Source organism: Dermacentor andersoni, chromosome 3 (genome assembly GCF_023375885.2).
Source record: "Dermacentor andersoni chromosome 3, qqDerAnde1_hic_scaffold, whole genome shotgun sequence".
In the NCBI taxonomy this organism is placed as follows: Eukaryota; Metazoa; Arthropoda; class Arachnida; order Ixodida; family Ixodidae; genus Dermacentor; species Dermacentor andersoni.
The window spans coordinates 202562787-202579649 of NC_092816.1; the positions used below are offsets into that span (position 1 = coordinate 202562787).

The window sequence follows — 16863 nt, forward strand, 5'->3', positions numbered from 1 at the left end:
CGGGGTCACTGTTATTGCGATGTCAGTAAACGCTCTGAGATTCGCAAGCTGTTCATGTTACAACTAGTCACAAACCTCAAGGAGGTCACCGCTTGTCATCTTGCTAGCTTTATAGCGTAGTGCAATGGTATCTGGCAGGGATTTAGTAAAAAGGAATGGTGATACAACTCTTACTGGTTTTTCAGGTTTATTGCTGTAGATAACGTGATATTGTACAAAAGATTTTTGTGTAGGACCAAAATGTTCAAGGAGATTTCAGTGCGTACACGCTCAGCAGCGGTACGATGAGGTAGCAAAGGAAGTGCTGCTCTATGCACGTTCGATGTAGTTGCTTCGGCAACAATGGCAGCCACCGACCCCGGAACCCAACAAAGGGACGCTACAAGTTTAACAGAGCATTGACTTACACACGCCAGCCGTGCATCGCTTCTATAAGTATAATAAAGGTTGGATATACAGCACCAGGTTAAGTCAAGCCACCTGGGAGAGACAGAAAATTGAGAAGAGAAGATCTGACAGAATAGATAAGTTGATAGGAATGCAAAAGATTAGGAAGCGGGATAGGAAAAGGTGACCACCAATGTCCCCCGGATTAGAAAGTCCGGGGAAGCCGTCTACGTGAAGCCAAGGCCAAAGGAGCGTGTTGCCTCTGCCGGGGGCCTTAAAGGTTAAAACACTTAGCATTGACTCAACCCCCAGGGTCTCCTTTTCCCCAGACACAGCTAAGCCGCGCACGGTTCGACGCAGGAGGGTCCAACCCTCGTGTGCTAGGGTACGTGGTGTCGCAGTACACCAAGCGCCTGCTCACGCAGACACCCCTGCGGGAAAGTGTACATCGAACAAGTAGGAATGCGTATTAAAACGAGGTTAAGGGAGCACTGCGCCTCTTTAAAATGTACTTCCAACTTGCCCGTGGCTTCCCATTACAACGAATGCCTGTGCACATTGGAATTGAACAGATCCTCAAATTCGTATAAGAGCGGGAAGCAAAGTACATGTGTACTAACCGATACTTCTTTTCATTAAAAACATAAATGCGTATGCTTCAGCCAGGAATCGCTAATGTTACATGATAAAGAATATTGTCACGTGGTGGTGACGTTGAAGAACACAGTAGCAATACTGTGAACGACAAAACTAACTTTTATTGGGCGAACCTGTGCCCACAAGACAGGCTACACTTATAGCACAACGATACCGGCGAACACGGTCGGCGATGGTCGAAAATCTGATCTGCGGGTCAAGCGCGTCGGCTTTTATAAACCAGTCGTCGTATGTTCCAGATTAACCGCTGGGACCCGCGTGTCTTCCACAAAGTTCTACACTATTCGCGTGGCGCATACATGCAATCAGATTACACAAGTAGCGGTGAAAGACAGTGGACGGAACCATCGATAATATTCCACAAACTTCTTTTACATGCAGGCGCGTCCTGCGCTGCGCGATAACATTTGTTAGGCGGCGAAACGTGGTCGCCCGATAAAGATAAGTACACGTGTCAATATTATAACATTAATAACGCTTAATAGACAGTGCGCGCCCATTCAATTTTTTTAGTGTTAACTTTTTTCCCTCTACGCTGTGTTGAAGCCAGGATTTTGGTAGTCTAGGTGGTTTTGGCTGCGTGCTTTTCATGCCTGATCTTGCTTACTTATCTGGGTGTATTTCGCGGAGATCTCAATAAAATTTCAGTTGCCAGACAACGCGCTTATCATTTCCTTTCTTCGTTTCTTGTGTTAGCGCAGACTTTTTTTCTCTTTACAACCGTGAAACACATCCAACTAGGCAAAATTTCAGCTGTAACTAACCAATGGTTTTACTTTGTAAAGGCGTTTATTAGTCACTGGCGTTTGGGACCAACCATTAGATCAGGGCACGGGCTCTCAGCACGAGCGCCATTTCCCAGGAACAGCGCTGGAGAGCTGGACCCACCAGAAAGTGCCGAAGAGGATGGCCCACTATAGTGTTCCTCTTCTCCGCGACAATTTATTTATTTGCTTATTTTTTTACAGAAGCCGCCCACGTGGGAAGGCATTACTGGAAGGATTGGGAAAACGGCAGTTTTCCAATAAAACATATTAGCCTGAACAGAAGCGAACGGAGACGCAGTTTTGAAATGTTACATGCTTTATTGATGGCTTCCACGTGACGTCATGGCCCAGCTTATCACCGTGCCGGTGCACGAGCATGGCGGTTACGATGACGTCAGTGCAAGCCATCTTATTGATCGCGTTAACTTGACGGCACGAACCGATTTTATCACCATGCCGGCGCATGAGCATGGCGGCTGCGATGACGTCATTTCAAGGCGCCTTTATTTTCACTTTTTGATCTAGGTATTGCGTCTATGCACTAATAAAATTATTATTCGTAAACTATGGTTGCGGCTACAGGCTAACATAGTCTTTAGAGAATGGCATTCACGGTATACGCTTATGCAAGCAATATTCAATGAGAATCAGTCTCCTTACCCGCAGCAGCTTCACTGTGACCCATATTGCTCTTCACCGATCCTATCTTCAGGGGTTCAGCTCGTTCTGGTTTGCAGAAAACACTGCTCACGGCAGCTAACTCAGTAGGGTCACCCACCTTAGTTCCTGTGCCATGAGCCTCAAGGTATAGCACACACCTAGGGTCAACGTTGGCTTCAGCGTAGACTTCACGCAAAAGCTTTTCCTGCAGCTTTGCTGATGGAACCGTAATTCCTGTAACATAGTGCAAACAACGCTAACATCAGGCGTACAGTGAGGTAGACTGCTTGGTTATTTGAGATTATACAAAGGCGCTTAACAGTGATGTCACTAGTGAACTGAGATCCGTGCAATTAAGCGCATCAGGCTGCGCATGCTTTCGGTCGCACTGTCTGAACCAAGCCGTCATCGCAAAGCTTCGATCGCGTGCTGCGCAGCAGTTGCGTGGAGTTCTCTCTACAAAATGTTTCCCACAGCGAATGACTTGCGTCTTTCCGCTATGCTTTCGGAAAATCGGCTACAAAAGAAGCATACCTCTGCGGCTTCTCAGCCTTCACACTCGGTAAATACATCCGACTCAACATAGTGGGACCACAGTTGTGCTAAACTCTTGCGATCATGTGCAAATTCCTCAACTATGTATGGAAGGACTACAACATGGCGAAATAATCAGCGACATCATAACAGCAACATTTTAACGAGCACATAAAATGAACTGTAGGGTTATAACGACTACTACGAAGCGAAACATACGGACAGTCAACCTCAGTTTTGTAGTCATAACTGCTGTCGCAGTCACCTGCATCGCAGTATCACCTGCATCCTCCAAAGTGAGGAAGCGCTGTATTAATTACTGCCTGATGACGAGCGCAGTTGCGTAATGGAACAGATGGAGGACAAAATAAACACCGTTTTTATCTTTTTTACTATTTGAAGTGCCTAGCTATTGTCACATCTTAGTTTTGCGGGGGGGGGGGGGGGGGGGGGGTTACGTGCCAAAACTACTTCCTGATTATGAGGCACGCCGCAGTGGGGAACTGCGGAAATTTCGAGATGATGAATGCTTGCTTATACATTGAATTTTGTGTAGATGGCACCACAAATTTAATTTTACATTTTTTGACTAGGTCGGTGTCTTTATCAAACGAGATATACAGAATTAGACAAGGTTGATTTCTTGGTTCACTTATATTTTCTATGGCTCAGCCCAAAAAAGAATTTTTATATCGCACGGTGCTCAGTAGCTTACGATATTTTTAGCATTGCATCTTGCGCTAACGATAGCGCAAGCATATTATGCTTTACTAAAACTTTAGTATCTCAAACTACTGTACGAATACCTGCCAGCGTATCTAAGAAACTCTCTGTAGGAACCCATAGTCCGCGTGTTTCAGAGAACGCGGCGGCACAGGTTTATCCGCCGCGTACGCAAATGGTCGACTGAATTCTTACGCAAAGTGCGCTAGAGCGTCCGTAAATTTTGTGCAATGTCTACGAAGCCCTGACGTAAATATGGAAAGAGTATAAAGCAGCAAGAGAACTGCGAACTGCCAGAAACCACCTGAAAGCAGGTGCATGTATGACTCACAGTCTTCGTGGGTTTTGTGCCTCCGGATAATCTCACCTGTATTTTGGTGACCACCGGCGTTAATCTTGACGTGGTTTACTTTGCAGTAGATTCGGCGAGCTTGGTGGGCTTGTTGAACGAAAAAGGCCCCCACGGTTTCACTTCGAACGAAGCCATCGCCTGGATTTAGAAAGGTTCTGTTGTCAGTGCTACAGGATGTGCGAACAAATAGATTGTTTTGTGTAAGTTTAGTTTACAGCACGCGCTGTTGCAAAAGAAATAATTACGTCAAGCCAAGGCTCCGTGCAAAATATTGTACGCGTAGACTATGGAGCAGGAGAATATGAAACCACCACTTCACAAGTGCTCACTATTCGCTTGTATATTTTAAGCATTTCACAAATGCGATGTACGAATGCGTTAGAAGACAGCTTCCACTGGGCTTTACTGAAAGAGTTTATGATCTTGTCATACGAAAGTTCCCACTTTTTGTCGTGGAGCTCACTTCCTCGAAATAGGTTTGTCAGAGTGAAATTAAGAGAAAGGACACTCTTTGTGCCATATTCATTTGGTTTGGCTTATATCTGACTCTGATAAGCGCAATTTCCCTATTCTTTAACTGCTGTCCGCGTACGCAGGTACTGACCTTTGTAAATAAACTCGAATGAGACAATAAAACAGGTTCCTTTGATATTAGCAGCATTTCCTTTTCATGGCCATGGTGGTGACTGTTTCCGGCATTCCCGTTTGTGAGCCCCACAGGTGCGCGCCTAGTATTACGCATGTCTGTACAGGCACAGGTAAAGTCCAATTCTATTTTCTTTGAAGAGATGACTGTCCCCGTGACTTGACGGCCATGCACGCACAAGCACGCACGCACGTATACAAACGCGCACATACACACACGCGCACACACATGCACGTACGTGTGCCCGTTGGAGGGAGAATGCGTGTGCTCATAATGTTCAATCGGAACTCTTTTTCGTCCCATTTTGCAAAACGGGTTTGGTTCCAGTTGGAATCCGGGCTGACGACCAACGGTTCAAACCAGTTTATGTTTGCTTGCGTAGAGTGACTTTAATTACCTGAAAACCACCTTTTTTATATTGTGATTAAACTTGGCAGTGCTCCCGAGCCGCTCGAAAAGAAAAAAAAAATATGAGGATCCCACAATCGGTGGGAATCGATGTAAGCGAAGCTTCGTCTGCTGTTTGTGTTCATTGACGTTATTTCGCGGTCATATCGACGGCTTACGAAAGTCGGGACGTGATGGTAAATGTTACCTTGCCTTCACCATTCGTGTTTGTTGTTCTTGCTCCGCTCGACGCTCTTGCGAGCCTCCATCTCCTCGGCAACAAGTGCGCGCTTAGACGTCATTCTGAGTTGTAGCGTTGTAACTCACTGAACTGCCCTTTCTCTCTCTATTCCCTCTCTAACATTCTCCGCACCTCCTCTTTCTACTGTCGTTGCTGCAGAGAGTGAGCATGGAGGCAAGCGTGGCAGATCCTGCACTGCATTTGTGGGGGTTCACGAATAATGACGGCGTCCACAAGGCATTGTGCACATGCGATGCGGCGTAAATGCTGACGCGAGCTTCTTGGGTCGTCTTTCCTTTGCGCCACACTCCTTTCGTGCATTTATCGCGATAGCCTTAAAGTGCCCCGCGTCACAGAAATTCCGCAGAAATCATTCTGAACCATGGCTCATACCTTGTCTCACAATCTTTACAAGGGTACTCCTCGGAATTTTGAAATGTCATGAAAGAAAACACCGACAGCGCATGTCTTTTATGTTTTTGTGACAAGGCCACGTCTCAACCACATCCCGACGCGGCCGGCGTCGTGCAGGACAGCTGCAGCGGGAAAGTCGAATAAAGAGGCAAAGAAAGCTTCGCTTGAAGAAGGTGCACGTCCCATGTCCTCCAGCTCACACGTACTTACGTTGTCGGACAGAGCACCAAGTAGCTATTAATACTTTGTTGTCAGAGCATATGCACAAGTCGCGTTGTCAAAGCTCCCCTGCGAAGCGTCTTTCAAGTTGCACATAACTCCAGATGCACATACATACCCGCCTCTGGATAAGTATTTGACAGTCACCACTTTGTTCAAACGCTAATAAGGTCTTTACTAACCTGCCTGCCTCCTGACGCGCCATGTTGAAAAACCACATTAGCGGTGCTGACACCTCTAAAGTGACAGAAAATTTGGTTATGTTTGATTGCCAGGTGGTCCGTGGCGCCAGTGACAAAAAATGCTCCGGTGGCACCGGTGCCTAGTACACGCGTTGCCCCGGGTGCTGGTGCCACACGTAGAACTCGCATTTCAATCGAACGCTGACGTCCAGATATCGCCGTCCGCTTGGTCGAACCCCTTAGTGCCCATCGCGCGATCGGCCGCTCTTTCAAACCAATGAATTTGCCGTGCTTGCGGTCTATTTATAAAACATTTCCACGGCACTGCTCAATGAACCATGGGGCTTTCGCTAGAACGGGAAACACGGATGTTCAATGCAATCCGGCAGAACCTGTAAGATAAATTGCTACAGTATGACCTGTAGCAAATTTTGATATGCTGAAGACTTCTGGAGGTATATTTTATGCGTTAGCATTAATAGGGTATTTCACGCCCTTTCCTGGTTTATGTTTCCGCACTTGCCGGGTTATGTTCGTATTTAACTGTTTTCGCGCCTGCTTCGGTCACTGGACAGTCTGTGGTCGAATAGATAGCGCATCCGGCTGCTGTTCTGAGGGAACAGAGTTCGAAACCAACCGTCGGACCAACTTAGGTCACTGAGTATGTGACAATGTGTACTATTATGAACAATATGAAAGGGAACACAGGAACGCGTAGAAAACACCCTCAGACCCAGCTGTATGGGTGATACGCAGCGGCCACCGTCGGAAATAAGTGGAAAGGGGGACGCTGTTCTAACAACTGTTCGCGCTCCCGCCGTGCGTCTGCAAGTACGGAACTTCGCATCGCCCGCAGGCAGTGATAACACTGTTCGATATTGCGTCACTGGTAACTTTTTGCGTCGAATCGTTACGAAAGGTAGCACTGTTCCTGACTTCGATATTGATTTATGGTAAATCTTGTAAATCCGGAGAAAATTGTCTTTAAGGGTGAGTTCTAACTAAGTTTATTGGCGGTTACCGAATATTGAAAAGATATTCAAGCAAATGAAGTAAGGCAACAGCGTCATCGCAGCTTATGGTCGTCCTTTGTTTTGTTTGTTGGTGGCCTAATAACGCGTCATGCCACCGTCAACTTGAACGGTGGCCTCCATTCTTTGGGGCAGAGACGCGTAGAGAACCTCGATGAATGCGGTATCACGCTGATGGTGCTCCCACTCATGTTCTATTGCTTCCCATAGTTGGTCGGAGTTCCCCAATTCTAGCGACCTCTTCGAAAGGTTCACTTTCATACGGACCCAAGCGTGCTCTATAATGTTCATGTCGGCACCCTTCGCGCACCACTGAAGTTCCATTACCCCTCGCTCTTCCAAAAGGCGCGCCACGTCCTTCGATGTGTGAATGGGAGACAAGTCCTGCTGGAAAAAATAACACCCATCCGGGTGCAGCCCATTCAACACATAGGGGATCATCTGGTGCTCGAGCAGAGTACAATACGCAGCACTGGTGAACCTCCCATCAGTTCTCACTAGTGGGTCTAGGCCTTCGTGGGAAATCGCCCCCCAAACGTTCACAGACACGCGTCCGCTGGCGGCCACCTCCTGGATATTCTGCGGACTAAAGCGTGTGTTTTCGGTCCGCCACACTCCCTTTCGTTGGTCGCAGCGGCTCGAGAACGTGGACTCATCAGAGAAAACTACATACTTCCACTCGCTCTCGCTCCAGCTGCGGTGTTCGTAGCGAACCTCAGGCGAGCTGCTTTGTTGGCTGCGGTGAGCAGAGGTTTCTGTGCGGCGATGCGACTTCGCAGTCCTGCTTCTCTAAGCCTTCGTCGTACCGTGCTGTCGCTCAAGTTGTCCAAGCCAAGAGCACCTCGAATGTCCTTTGCACTTTGAAATGGTTTGTCGCTGACGGCAGCCACGATGCAAAGCTCTTGGTCGTTCATTGTTGATCGGGGTCGTCTGCGGTGCGCCGCATCGTTTATGCGTCCTTCGTCTCGGTAAGCCTGGATAATCTACATACATAGCGGGTTGACCGTTTTCAATGGGCGGCCTGTCACGAGAGCAATATTGCGCTGCGTATAACCTCTTTTAGACATTTCTATTATATCTTCCCGCTGTTTAAGAGGCACTCGAGGCATCTTGAGGCTACAAAATCAGAGTTGACTGCTCTGCGTGGGTCACTGCAGTATGCTACGTGAATTTTTCTGAAGGAACTTCGTACAGGAAAGTCGCACGAGAGACAGTTTATCAATGTCCTTTTTTGTTATTTTTTCTTTATTCTATTCCTCTGTCATCATTGGTTCAAGCGCCGCCGCTGTTCGAGGTGCCACTGACAACCGGGTGCGTCGATTCAAATAAGGGATCGGTTTTAAATACAGGGCAAACTTGTTCTAAGAGTACTATCTAGCGGTTGCGCTAAGAAAAAAAAAAGAATGAGAGAAAAGAAAATGAATCGGTGTAAGTCACTGGCGACGATTACCGTCATATCGGCTGTCGGACGATCCATAACGTAAGCTGCTCCTTTGTAGAAATGCCAGCGTGGTGGGAGTGCCAACAGTTAATGGCAGAGCACCCTCCCTTCCCCCTTTGTTTTTCACAGCGCCATCCGCGTATCGCTCCGAGTCAGTTTCGAGGCTGTTTGCCACGCGTTCCTGTGTTCCCTTTCATATTCTTGATGATAGTACATATGTACCGCTCTTCAACAAACCTATCGCCCGCCGATATGAATGCCTGTAGATGGGACACTAAGTATGTACAGTTTTGGTCAAAAGTTCCGAAGCCGCAGCGACCGTGCCCGGAGCAACCACGCTCCGCTGTCGCGGCGCTGCCATTAACGGCGCTCGCAGACGTTCGCTTGTCGCAGGAATAAAATAGAGCGAGAAGGAATGTGTTTTTCACTGACATGCGGTGGGTCAAGAACTAGTGAGCGGTTCCGCATGCCCCTTTGCAAGTCTTTCACTCGTTGAAGGCGCTCCGCGCGTTAGAGAGCGGTGATCCTGCGGATGTGGCGATCCGCCACGAGCGTTCTCTCGATATGTTCGTGCTCCCGACGAAGCGCTCCAGAGCTTTATCGCGCCACTTGTGTCGCCTCGCGCAGCCCACGTCTTTAGTTTGCCTTTGATGCATAAAATGTTTTTATCTAAAAAATCGGAGAGCTACTTCATAACATGCAGCGATATCAACTTCAAAATCTTTGGTCTGCGGTTGGTGAAATGCTGAGATTGGTTCCCATTACAACTGCTCTCGCGTTCTGAACCCGACACTTTACATCGCCAGAACACCCCGATCGTGCGGTTAAGCCTCGCCGTACCATACAGTAGGCTACGGCGCATTGCGGCATCACCTTGGTGGCAGCCCTTTCTTGTTCGCAGAGCCTTCGCGCGGCGGGAACACAAAAGGTAAAAGCGCAGCTGAATGCCACACTTGCTAACGGGCAACTTTATGATCACTGAGCGTACAACAGCGGTAAAGCGAGAGCAATGTTCCTTCTCGCTCTCTTTTATCCCTGCAACCAGCGAGCGTCTGCGAGCGCCATTGATGGCAGCGCCGCGATAATGGAGCGTGGGTGCACCGCGCACGGTTGCTGCGGCTTCGGAACTTTTGACCAACACTGTACCATTATGCAATGAAACTTATTTCTCCGAGTCACGCCAGTGTTCTGTATTTGATTGTCTATGTTCAACGAGCACAGCGTCAACGCGTTCCGTCTCCGCTCGGAGATGATGAGCGCATCAGTGTCCTATTCTGGACATTCCGACACTTTCATCGAGGCGTGACTTACAAAATGGCGCTGATGGCTCCGTTTTGCTTTCGTAACGTGACGCAAATTTGACGCTCCGCCTAAGAAGCTGAAATGAAAGCACTGAAGATAACGTTATTGATGATACAAAACAGTTTACCTACTCAGTAAAAATAAACCAGCCAGCTACGATTATTTCCGTGAACATGCTTCCGTCATCTGCTGCGAGGAAGCCCTAGCCTGCTTCATTAGCCATGATACGTGAAATGATACGAGAAATGGAATCAGTCATCGTATGGTCGCGCGAGCGCGCTTGTTTTCGTCTTTAAGACAGCATACGCGACCGACCAGTGGTGATCAGCGCACGTTCTAGGCTCCGCTATCGCTATCTCGTGAAACACAAGTTACAGTCTTACTCGGCTAGCTTAGAAGCGGCCAAATGGGGCTCACGCGATACCCAGGTGGCGCTGTAAAAACGGTAAAATGATGATGACGATATATTGGGGTTCCGTTTCAAACGAGAGAAAGCGAGAGAGAGAGCATGTGATTGGGAAGAGGAAGAGGGCGGGTACAAATCGTCCCCTATCCTGCTTGAGTTACTCAGGTATGCTATCAATGCTTTCCATTCTAGCATTCTTCTATATATCTCTTTAGACGCCTCCATCTACCTCGTACCGCTACCTAAGCCTGTAATGGATCCGTTCGTATCCGCTCTTCCTTGCTTTTACAGCGACGCTGTACATCTCTAGCAAATTTCCGTCGTCCGCGAACAACCCGCCAACTAGCTTGTTGGCGCCCCTCGGCGCGACCGTGCGAACGCGCTCGTCGCCGTCGTCTCCTTCCACAAATGGCTCCATTGCCGCTCATTGCTTAAGGAGGTATGAGCCATTCATTGGCAAGAGAATACCATCGCCGTTATCGCGAGAAATCGGCGTTTTATCGATAAAAACGAAGTGGCAACCAAGTACACAGCTCCGCGTATTGGGCGACGACAGGGTCGGTTCCCGTGACTGGGCCTCGACGAACGCCACGGCAACCGATTCTGTCGTCGCCAACATCAAGCTACCCGAAGTCTGGCAGACCGACTCATAACTCTGGTTTATGAGCATTGAGCCACTTTTTCGACGGCACCGCGTGACGTCACAAACCGCGAAGTTCGACCACGTCATCCGTGTGTTGCCGCCTCCCGTCATCGCCATCGTCAGCGATATTCTCCACTCGCCGCCTCCTCAAAACCCGTACGATGTTCTGAAGACCGAAGTCATACGCCGGACATCCGAGTCGGAACAGCGTACACTGCAGCAACTGCTCACTGCACAAGCGCTTGGGGAGAGAAAACTAACGGAGCTTCTGCGTCGCATGCAGCACCTTATCGGAGACGGCTCTGCTACACTGGACGCCTCCATCCCGGGCGAGCTGTTCCTCTAGCGACTACCTCAGCAGCTACGGATAGTGTTGAGCGTACTATCATCCGAATCCCTTAACTCACTTGCACAGATGGCTCATAAGATCATGGATATCAGTACACCCGTGCTTGCTGGCATCTAAAGACTCCGCGCTCAATCACTCGACGCACCAGTCCTTGATGACCGCTTAGACCTTCTCCTTGGCGCCAACGAGATGCTCAATCGCAAGGTTCACCAGCTGACCACCCAAATGAAATTGCTCAAAGCAAACCGTTAACGTAGCCCGTCACACGACCACTGCCACTCCCGCAGTCCCGTCATTTCGTCGAGTACCGAACGCGGCACGTGTTGTACCCCACCAGTACGGAGCCTATGCTCGTCAGTGCCGCCAACCTTGTACGTTTGCGGGAAACGCGCCGGCCTCGCTCTGTAGGCGGGAAGGGCTTTCAGCCCAATAACCTGCCGCCTATTTCGCTTCACTGAACGTGGCAATATGATGCATTATCTCATCGACACCGCTTCGGAGGTGGGCGTAATCCCTCCTACGCTGGAGGACCGCCGCCGACGCCTCACAACGTCACCTGGTACCGCCGTTAACGGTAAGAACATACGGACTTACGGATAGAAATCTGTCACCCTTCACATCGGCTTTCGAAGGACGTTCAGATAGATCTTGGTCGCCGACTTCTGTGTGTCAATTATGGTGCTGATTTCCTCTGGCATTGTTGACCTCCGCCGTAGCCATCTCCTGTATTCCGAGACCAACCTATCGGTTCAAGGCGTCACATCTGGCTTACCACCCTTGCATCTTGTACAAGCACATGCCAAAGTCTCTCCACCATGGTCTTCCCTTCTCGAAGTTTTCAGATCTCTTCCGTGTGACTTCTCTCGAAGACCCGGTGGGACACGACGTCCCCCATCACATCGTGACTGAGGGAGCACCGGTTTTTGCACGTCCTCGGCGTATTGCTCCTGACCGTAACGAAATCGCGCGGGAAGAATTCGAACATATGCTAGAGGTCGGATACGTCCGCCCATCATCTGGTCCATGCTCGTCACATGGATTCCAAGCCCTCCGGTGACTGGAGACCGTGCGCTGACTACTGTGCCCTCAACAAAGTGACAGTACCGGATCGGTACCCCATGCCCAAATTTAGGACTTTACTGCGTTTCTGTACGGGTGCACAATATTGAGCAAGATAGACCTAGTCAAGACGTACCACCAAATACCTGTGGAACGTTCCGACGTGTCAAAGAAAATCATAATAACACCTTCTGGCATTTTTGAGTATCTCAGGATGCCATTCGGTCTGCGCAACGCCGCACAATCGTTTCAACGATTTGTCGATCAGGTTGTTCGTGATTTGCACTGCTGTTTCGCATACATCAACGACATCCTCGTCTACAGCGCTTCAGCAGACGACCACGAACTTCACCTGCGCCATGCGTTGAACGACCGCGGAAGTACGGGCTAGTGGTAAAAGGACGGAAGAGCGCTTTTGTCGTCGGTGCACTATACTTTCTTGGCCATCGCGTCGATGACCGCTGGATATCTCCTCGTGCCGCTCATGTGGGAGCTGTTTCCACGACCTGCTACCCCAATGGAACTAACAATTCCTTGGGCTTGCCAATTGTTATCGGCGATTCATCCCTCGTTGCTGTGTCATCCTGCAACCGCTCAATTCACTTCTGTCTGGTCCGACAAAAGCAAACGCTCCCATCTCCTGGACGGACAATGCCGAGACAGCTTTCAGTTCCATCAAGGAAGCCCTCGCCAACGCGACTCTCCTTGCACAACCGATGTGCGATGCCCTGACGTCACTTACGGCGGGAGACTTAAACGTCGCCGTTGGTGGAGTGCTGCAGCAGCTGATCCATGGCACGTAGCAGCCGATCGCATTTATCTCGCGAAAACTCTCGCAGACCGAGTGTAGATACGGCACTTTCGGTCGTGAACTGCTGGCGGCCTACTTGGCTGTGAGACATTTCCACCACTCCCTCGAAGGTCATCAGTTTTACATCCTCACTGACCACAGGCCACTCACGTAGGCTTCAACCGCTAATAAGTCTGCCCACACTGCCCGTGAGATTGCCCAACTTGCTTACGCATCTAAATTCATCAGCGACATTTGGCACATCAGCGGCCCAGACAACCAAGCCGCTGACGCACTCTCCCGTATACAAGTCAACACAACTGTCCAGGAGCGCCCACTTGTGGATGTTGCAGCTATGGCTACAGCGCAGCAAGATGACAAGGAACTTCAGGCCTTACGACTGAAGGATACTTCCCTTCAATCTCAAGACGTGCAATTTCCAGGTTGCGATATTCCCTTGGTTTGAGACGTCTCTACAGGTTGTCCTCGCCCCTACGTTCTGCCACAATTTCACCGCACCGTCTTCGATGTCATGCATTCCTTGTCGCACCCTGGTATTCATGCGACTCAACACCTCGTCACTACGCGGTACCTGTGGCCACGCATGAATATCGACGTCCGACGCTGGACACGGGCTTATCTCCAGTGCCAGCCAACGAAAGTTCGGGGCCACACCATCGGTCCGCTGGGGAACTTCAGGCCTTCTGACGCGCATTTCAGCCTCGTGCACATCAACCTGGTCGGTCTTTTGCCGCCAAGCAAGGACAATCGCTGTATCTTAACGTGCGTCGACCGGTTCACGCGTTGGCCTGAGACATTACCACTCAGCAATATCACCGCAGAGACAGTCGCCTTAGGTCTTATCACAGTATGGATTAGTCGCTACGGAGTTCCCTAGATCATTACAACAGATCGAGGTCCTCAATTCGACTCCGCGCTGTTTCGTGCGATGTCCCGACTGTTGGGTGTCAGCCATATCAAGACGACGGCCTACAACCAGCGGCATGGTCGAGCGCTTTCACCGCCAGTGAAATGTCTCGCCGACAGCATCACGGACACTGATACCATGGACGGAGCGTCTACTACTCGTCCTGCTCGCCATTCGCAGTGTGATACGGACTGAGGCATCCTGCTCATCGGCAGAGCTCGTGTTCGGAACTACATCCAATCTTCGTGAGTCGCGCTCTCCGAGACTGCACGCACGTCTTCGTGCGGCACGACGCAGTGCGACCACTACTACAGCCAACTTATGCCGACCCTTTCAAAGCCACCAAACGCTGCCCCGAGTCATTCGTCCAGCTGACGAATGGACCCCAAGAGAGCGTTTCGATCGACCGGATGAAGCCTGCCTTCCTCGACACCGACGTCATATCCGCCGACGACAAACCACTTCTGATGACGAAGCGCGTTCACCTCGCCGACACAACCACTACATTCTTGCCTATAGAGATCGCGCCTTCGCACCTCGGCTCCTTCCGCAAAGGGGGCGGGGGAGGGGGACCCTATGCCGAGCCATCGGCGTTTGATAGACGATAACGAAGTGGCACCTAAGCCCGCACCTCCGCACGCTGTGCTCACGAGCTCGAACAAGAAACGATAGGACCAGCTGCATTCAGTGATTTCGTCTGTGTTCGACCAACGAGTAATAAAGAATGTGGGAGATCATAAACCACACGTCTTCCCACACCGCCATCATCATCAAAAACTACCATCGTCAGCAATGGCTCGAGCATTGTTGTCTTCCACGGCTGGCTCGTTTGCGGCGCTATCGCTTGAAAGCGCTCATGCCTGTGCCCGCGCGTTCGTCGTTGTCTTCTTCCAAAGGTGGCTCCATTGCGGCTCATCATTCCAGCGTAGAATTTCATTTCTTTTCTGTTTTTCGCAATAAGGAGGCCTCGTTAATGTTTTTTTTTTGTTACGGTGATAGAACAATTGATTAACGGGGTATGAGACATTGTCTTACGTGACGGACGCATTTAATAACAGAGGTGGTAGGAGAATGTATGCTCACACCTATCGTCACGATGACCACCGATAAGGACAATAAATGTTCCTATAATAAACAACACCCAAATATTTACGTATCTCTGTGTTGTACATTGGACATAACATCTATGCATCTTCGCTGGTCATCCACCTTCACAAAGTGGAATGGCTGCGAGTTTTTTTACTGCAATGCTCGAAACGTCTCCTGCTTTTTTTTTCAACTGCTGACCAGTTGATACTTCCGTCTACTTTAAATCGTAAATGAGTGGTGGTAAATAAACGGCGCTAAAGAGCGCCCCCTACCGTGCGTCCCTTGGTTTCGAGTAGTAGAAAAAGTGGGCGGTTCCTGCCGAAAGCACAGGAACGCAATGAAGTCACCGGTATTGATTTTTACCGTTGTGAATTTTTTATTTTAATTGATGGTGTTTTACGTGCCAAAACCATGATCTGATTGTGAGGCAGGCCGTAGTGAAGGAGAACGTAATAATTTGGACCACTTGGGGTTCTTTAACGTGCACCTAAATCTAAGTACACGGCGTTTTCGCATTTCGTCGTCGTCGAAATGTCGCCGCCGTGGCCAGTATTTGATCTCGTGGCCTCGTGTTTAGCATCCCAACACCATAGCCACTAAGCAACCACAGCGGGCCGTTATAGATTCCCGGAAATTTCGCACGCAAACAGCTTCTTCAGGTCAATGGATCTTCAGAAAGGCAAGAACTACAGCAGCGCCTATTTCGTTTAGAACGTGCAAGAGATCGAAGGAATTGTTCCGGCACACCTCAATTCGCAAGTGAAGCGAATATAACCCAACGTTGCGATCAAGGTAAGTTCTGTAGGGCATGTTCTGTAGGACACGTAATCGCATGTCCGCGATTGTCAATAATGCACGCAAGAAAGACTTGCTTAAAGAAAGCCAGAATGATGCAGTGATCTGCAATAATTGATCTCATGGATTAAAGGTAGAACGATGACGGCTGACCGCATTGGGATCACCTTGGATCCACCACCGCGTCTTACCCATCTCAACACAATAAATAAATCGCGTAGGTATCTTTGGATAATACGCGACACTTGCGTGTAATGTTCGGTATTCATCTTTTACAACCAAGTCATGTCAGTGCGCCGTGGTAGTTCGCAAATTTGCGTGCATACGACATGGTTTGCAAATGTTACGCAATTACCACGATATTTTGTTAGTATCGGATGAACTATTTGTGGCTCGTCACCTGTCCCAGCAGCCTTTCCAAGCAGAACTTCGTCGATTAAGTTGAGCTTCTAGTCAAAGGATTGAAGTGCCTTGTCATCGACCCAGAAATCCGGAACTTAAAAATGAAGCTTCTTTGGCTTCCTCCTCACCTAGAACAGAAACGTATTGTGCAGGCATTGGAACCGCACGGCATGGTACAGTCCATTACCAGCTAAATCTGCCGTTGTCAGGGCATGGAGAGTTGGCAGATGACGAATCCCGATGTGGAGTTTACACTCAAGGAAGGCGTCTTTTCCAGTTCCCTTCCTCATCTGCCGATATTCGGACATCAATGCCCAATCTTGATTCGAGGACTGCCTTCGTTTTATCTGCAATGCCACAGAGTGGGACATACAAGACAGTGTAAAACATCACACTGCGCGAAGTACCACCGTTAAGGTTATAATGTTGCTGACAGGCTTCGTAGCAGTCGACCAAAGG

The 16863-nt window shown here is 49.3% G+C and overlaps 1 protein-coding gene across 1 annotated transcript in view; it reads right to left on the bottom strand.

Annotated features, from left to right (window-relative positions):
* LOC126524738 (fatty acid synthase-like) overlaps positions 1-16863 on the bottom strand; it is a 307228-nt gene that overhangs the window by 221104 nt on the left and 69261 nt on the right. Inside the window, exons 4-5 of the mRNA XM_050173018.3 lie at positions 4096-4218; positions 2472-2705 (exon numbers count right to left, since the gene is read on the bottom strand). Of these exons, the coding sequence (XP_050028975.3) occupies positions 2472-2705; positions 4096-4218 (357 nt within the window). The remainder of the gene's footprint in view (positions 1-2471; positions 2706-4095; positions 4219-16863) is intronic.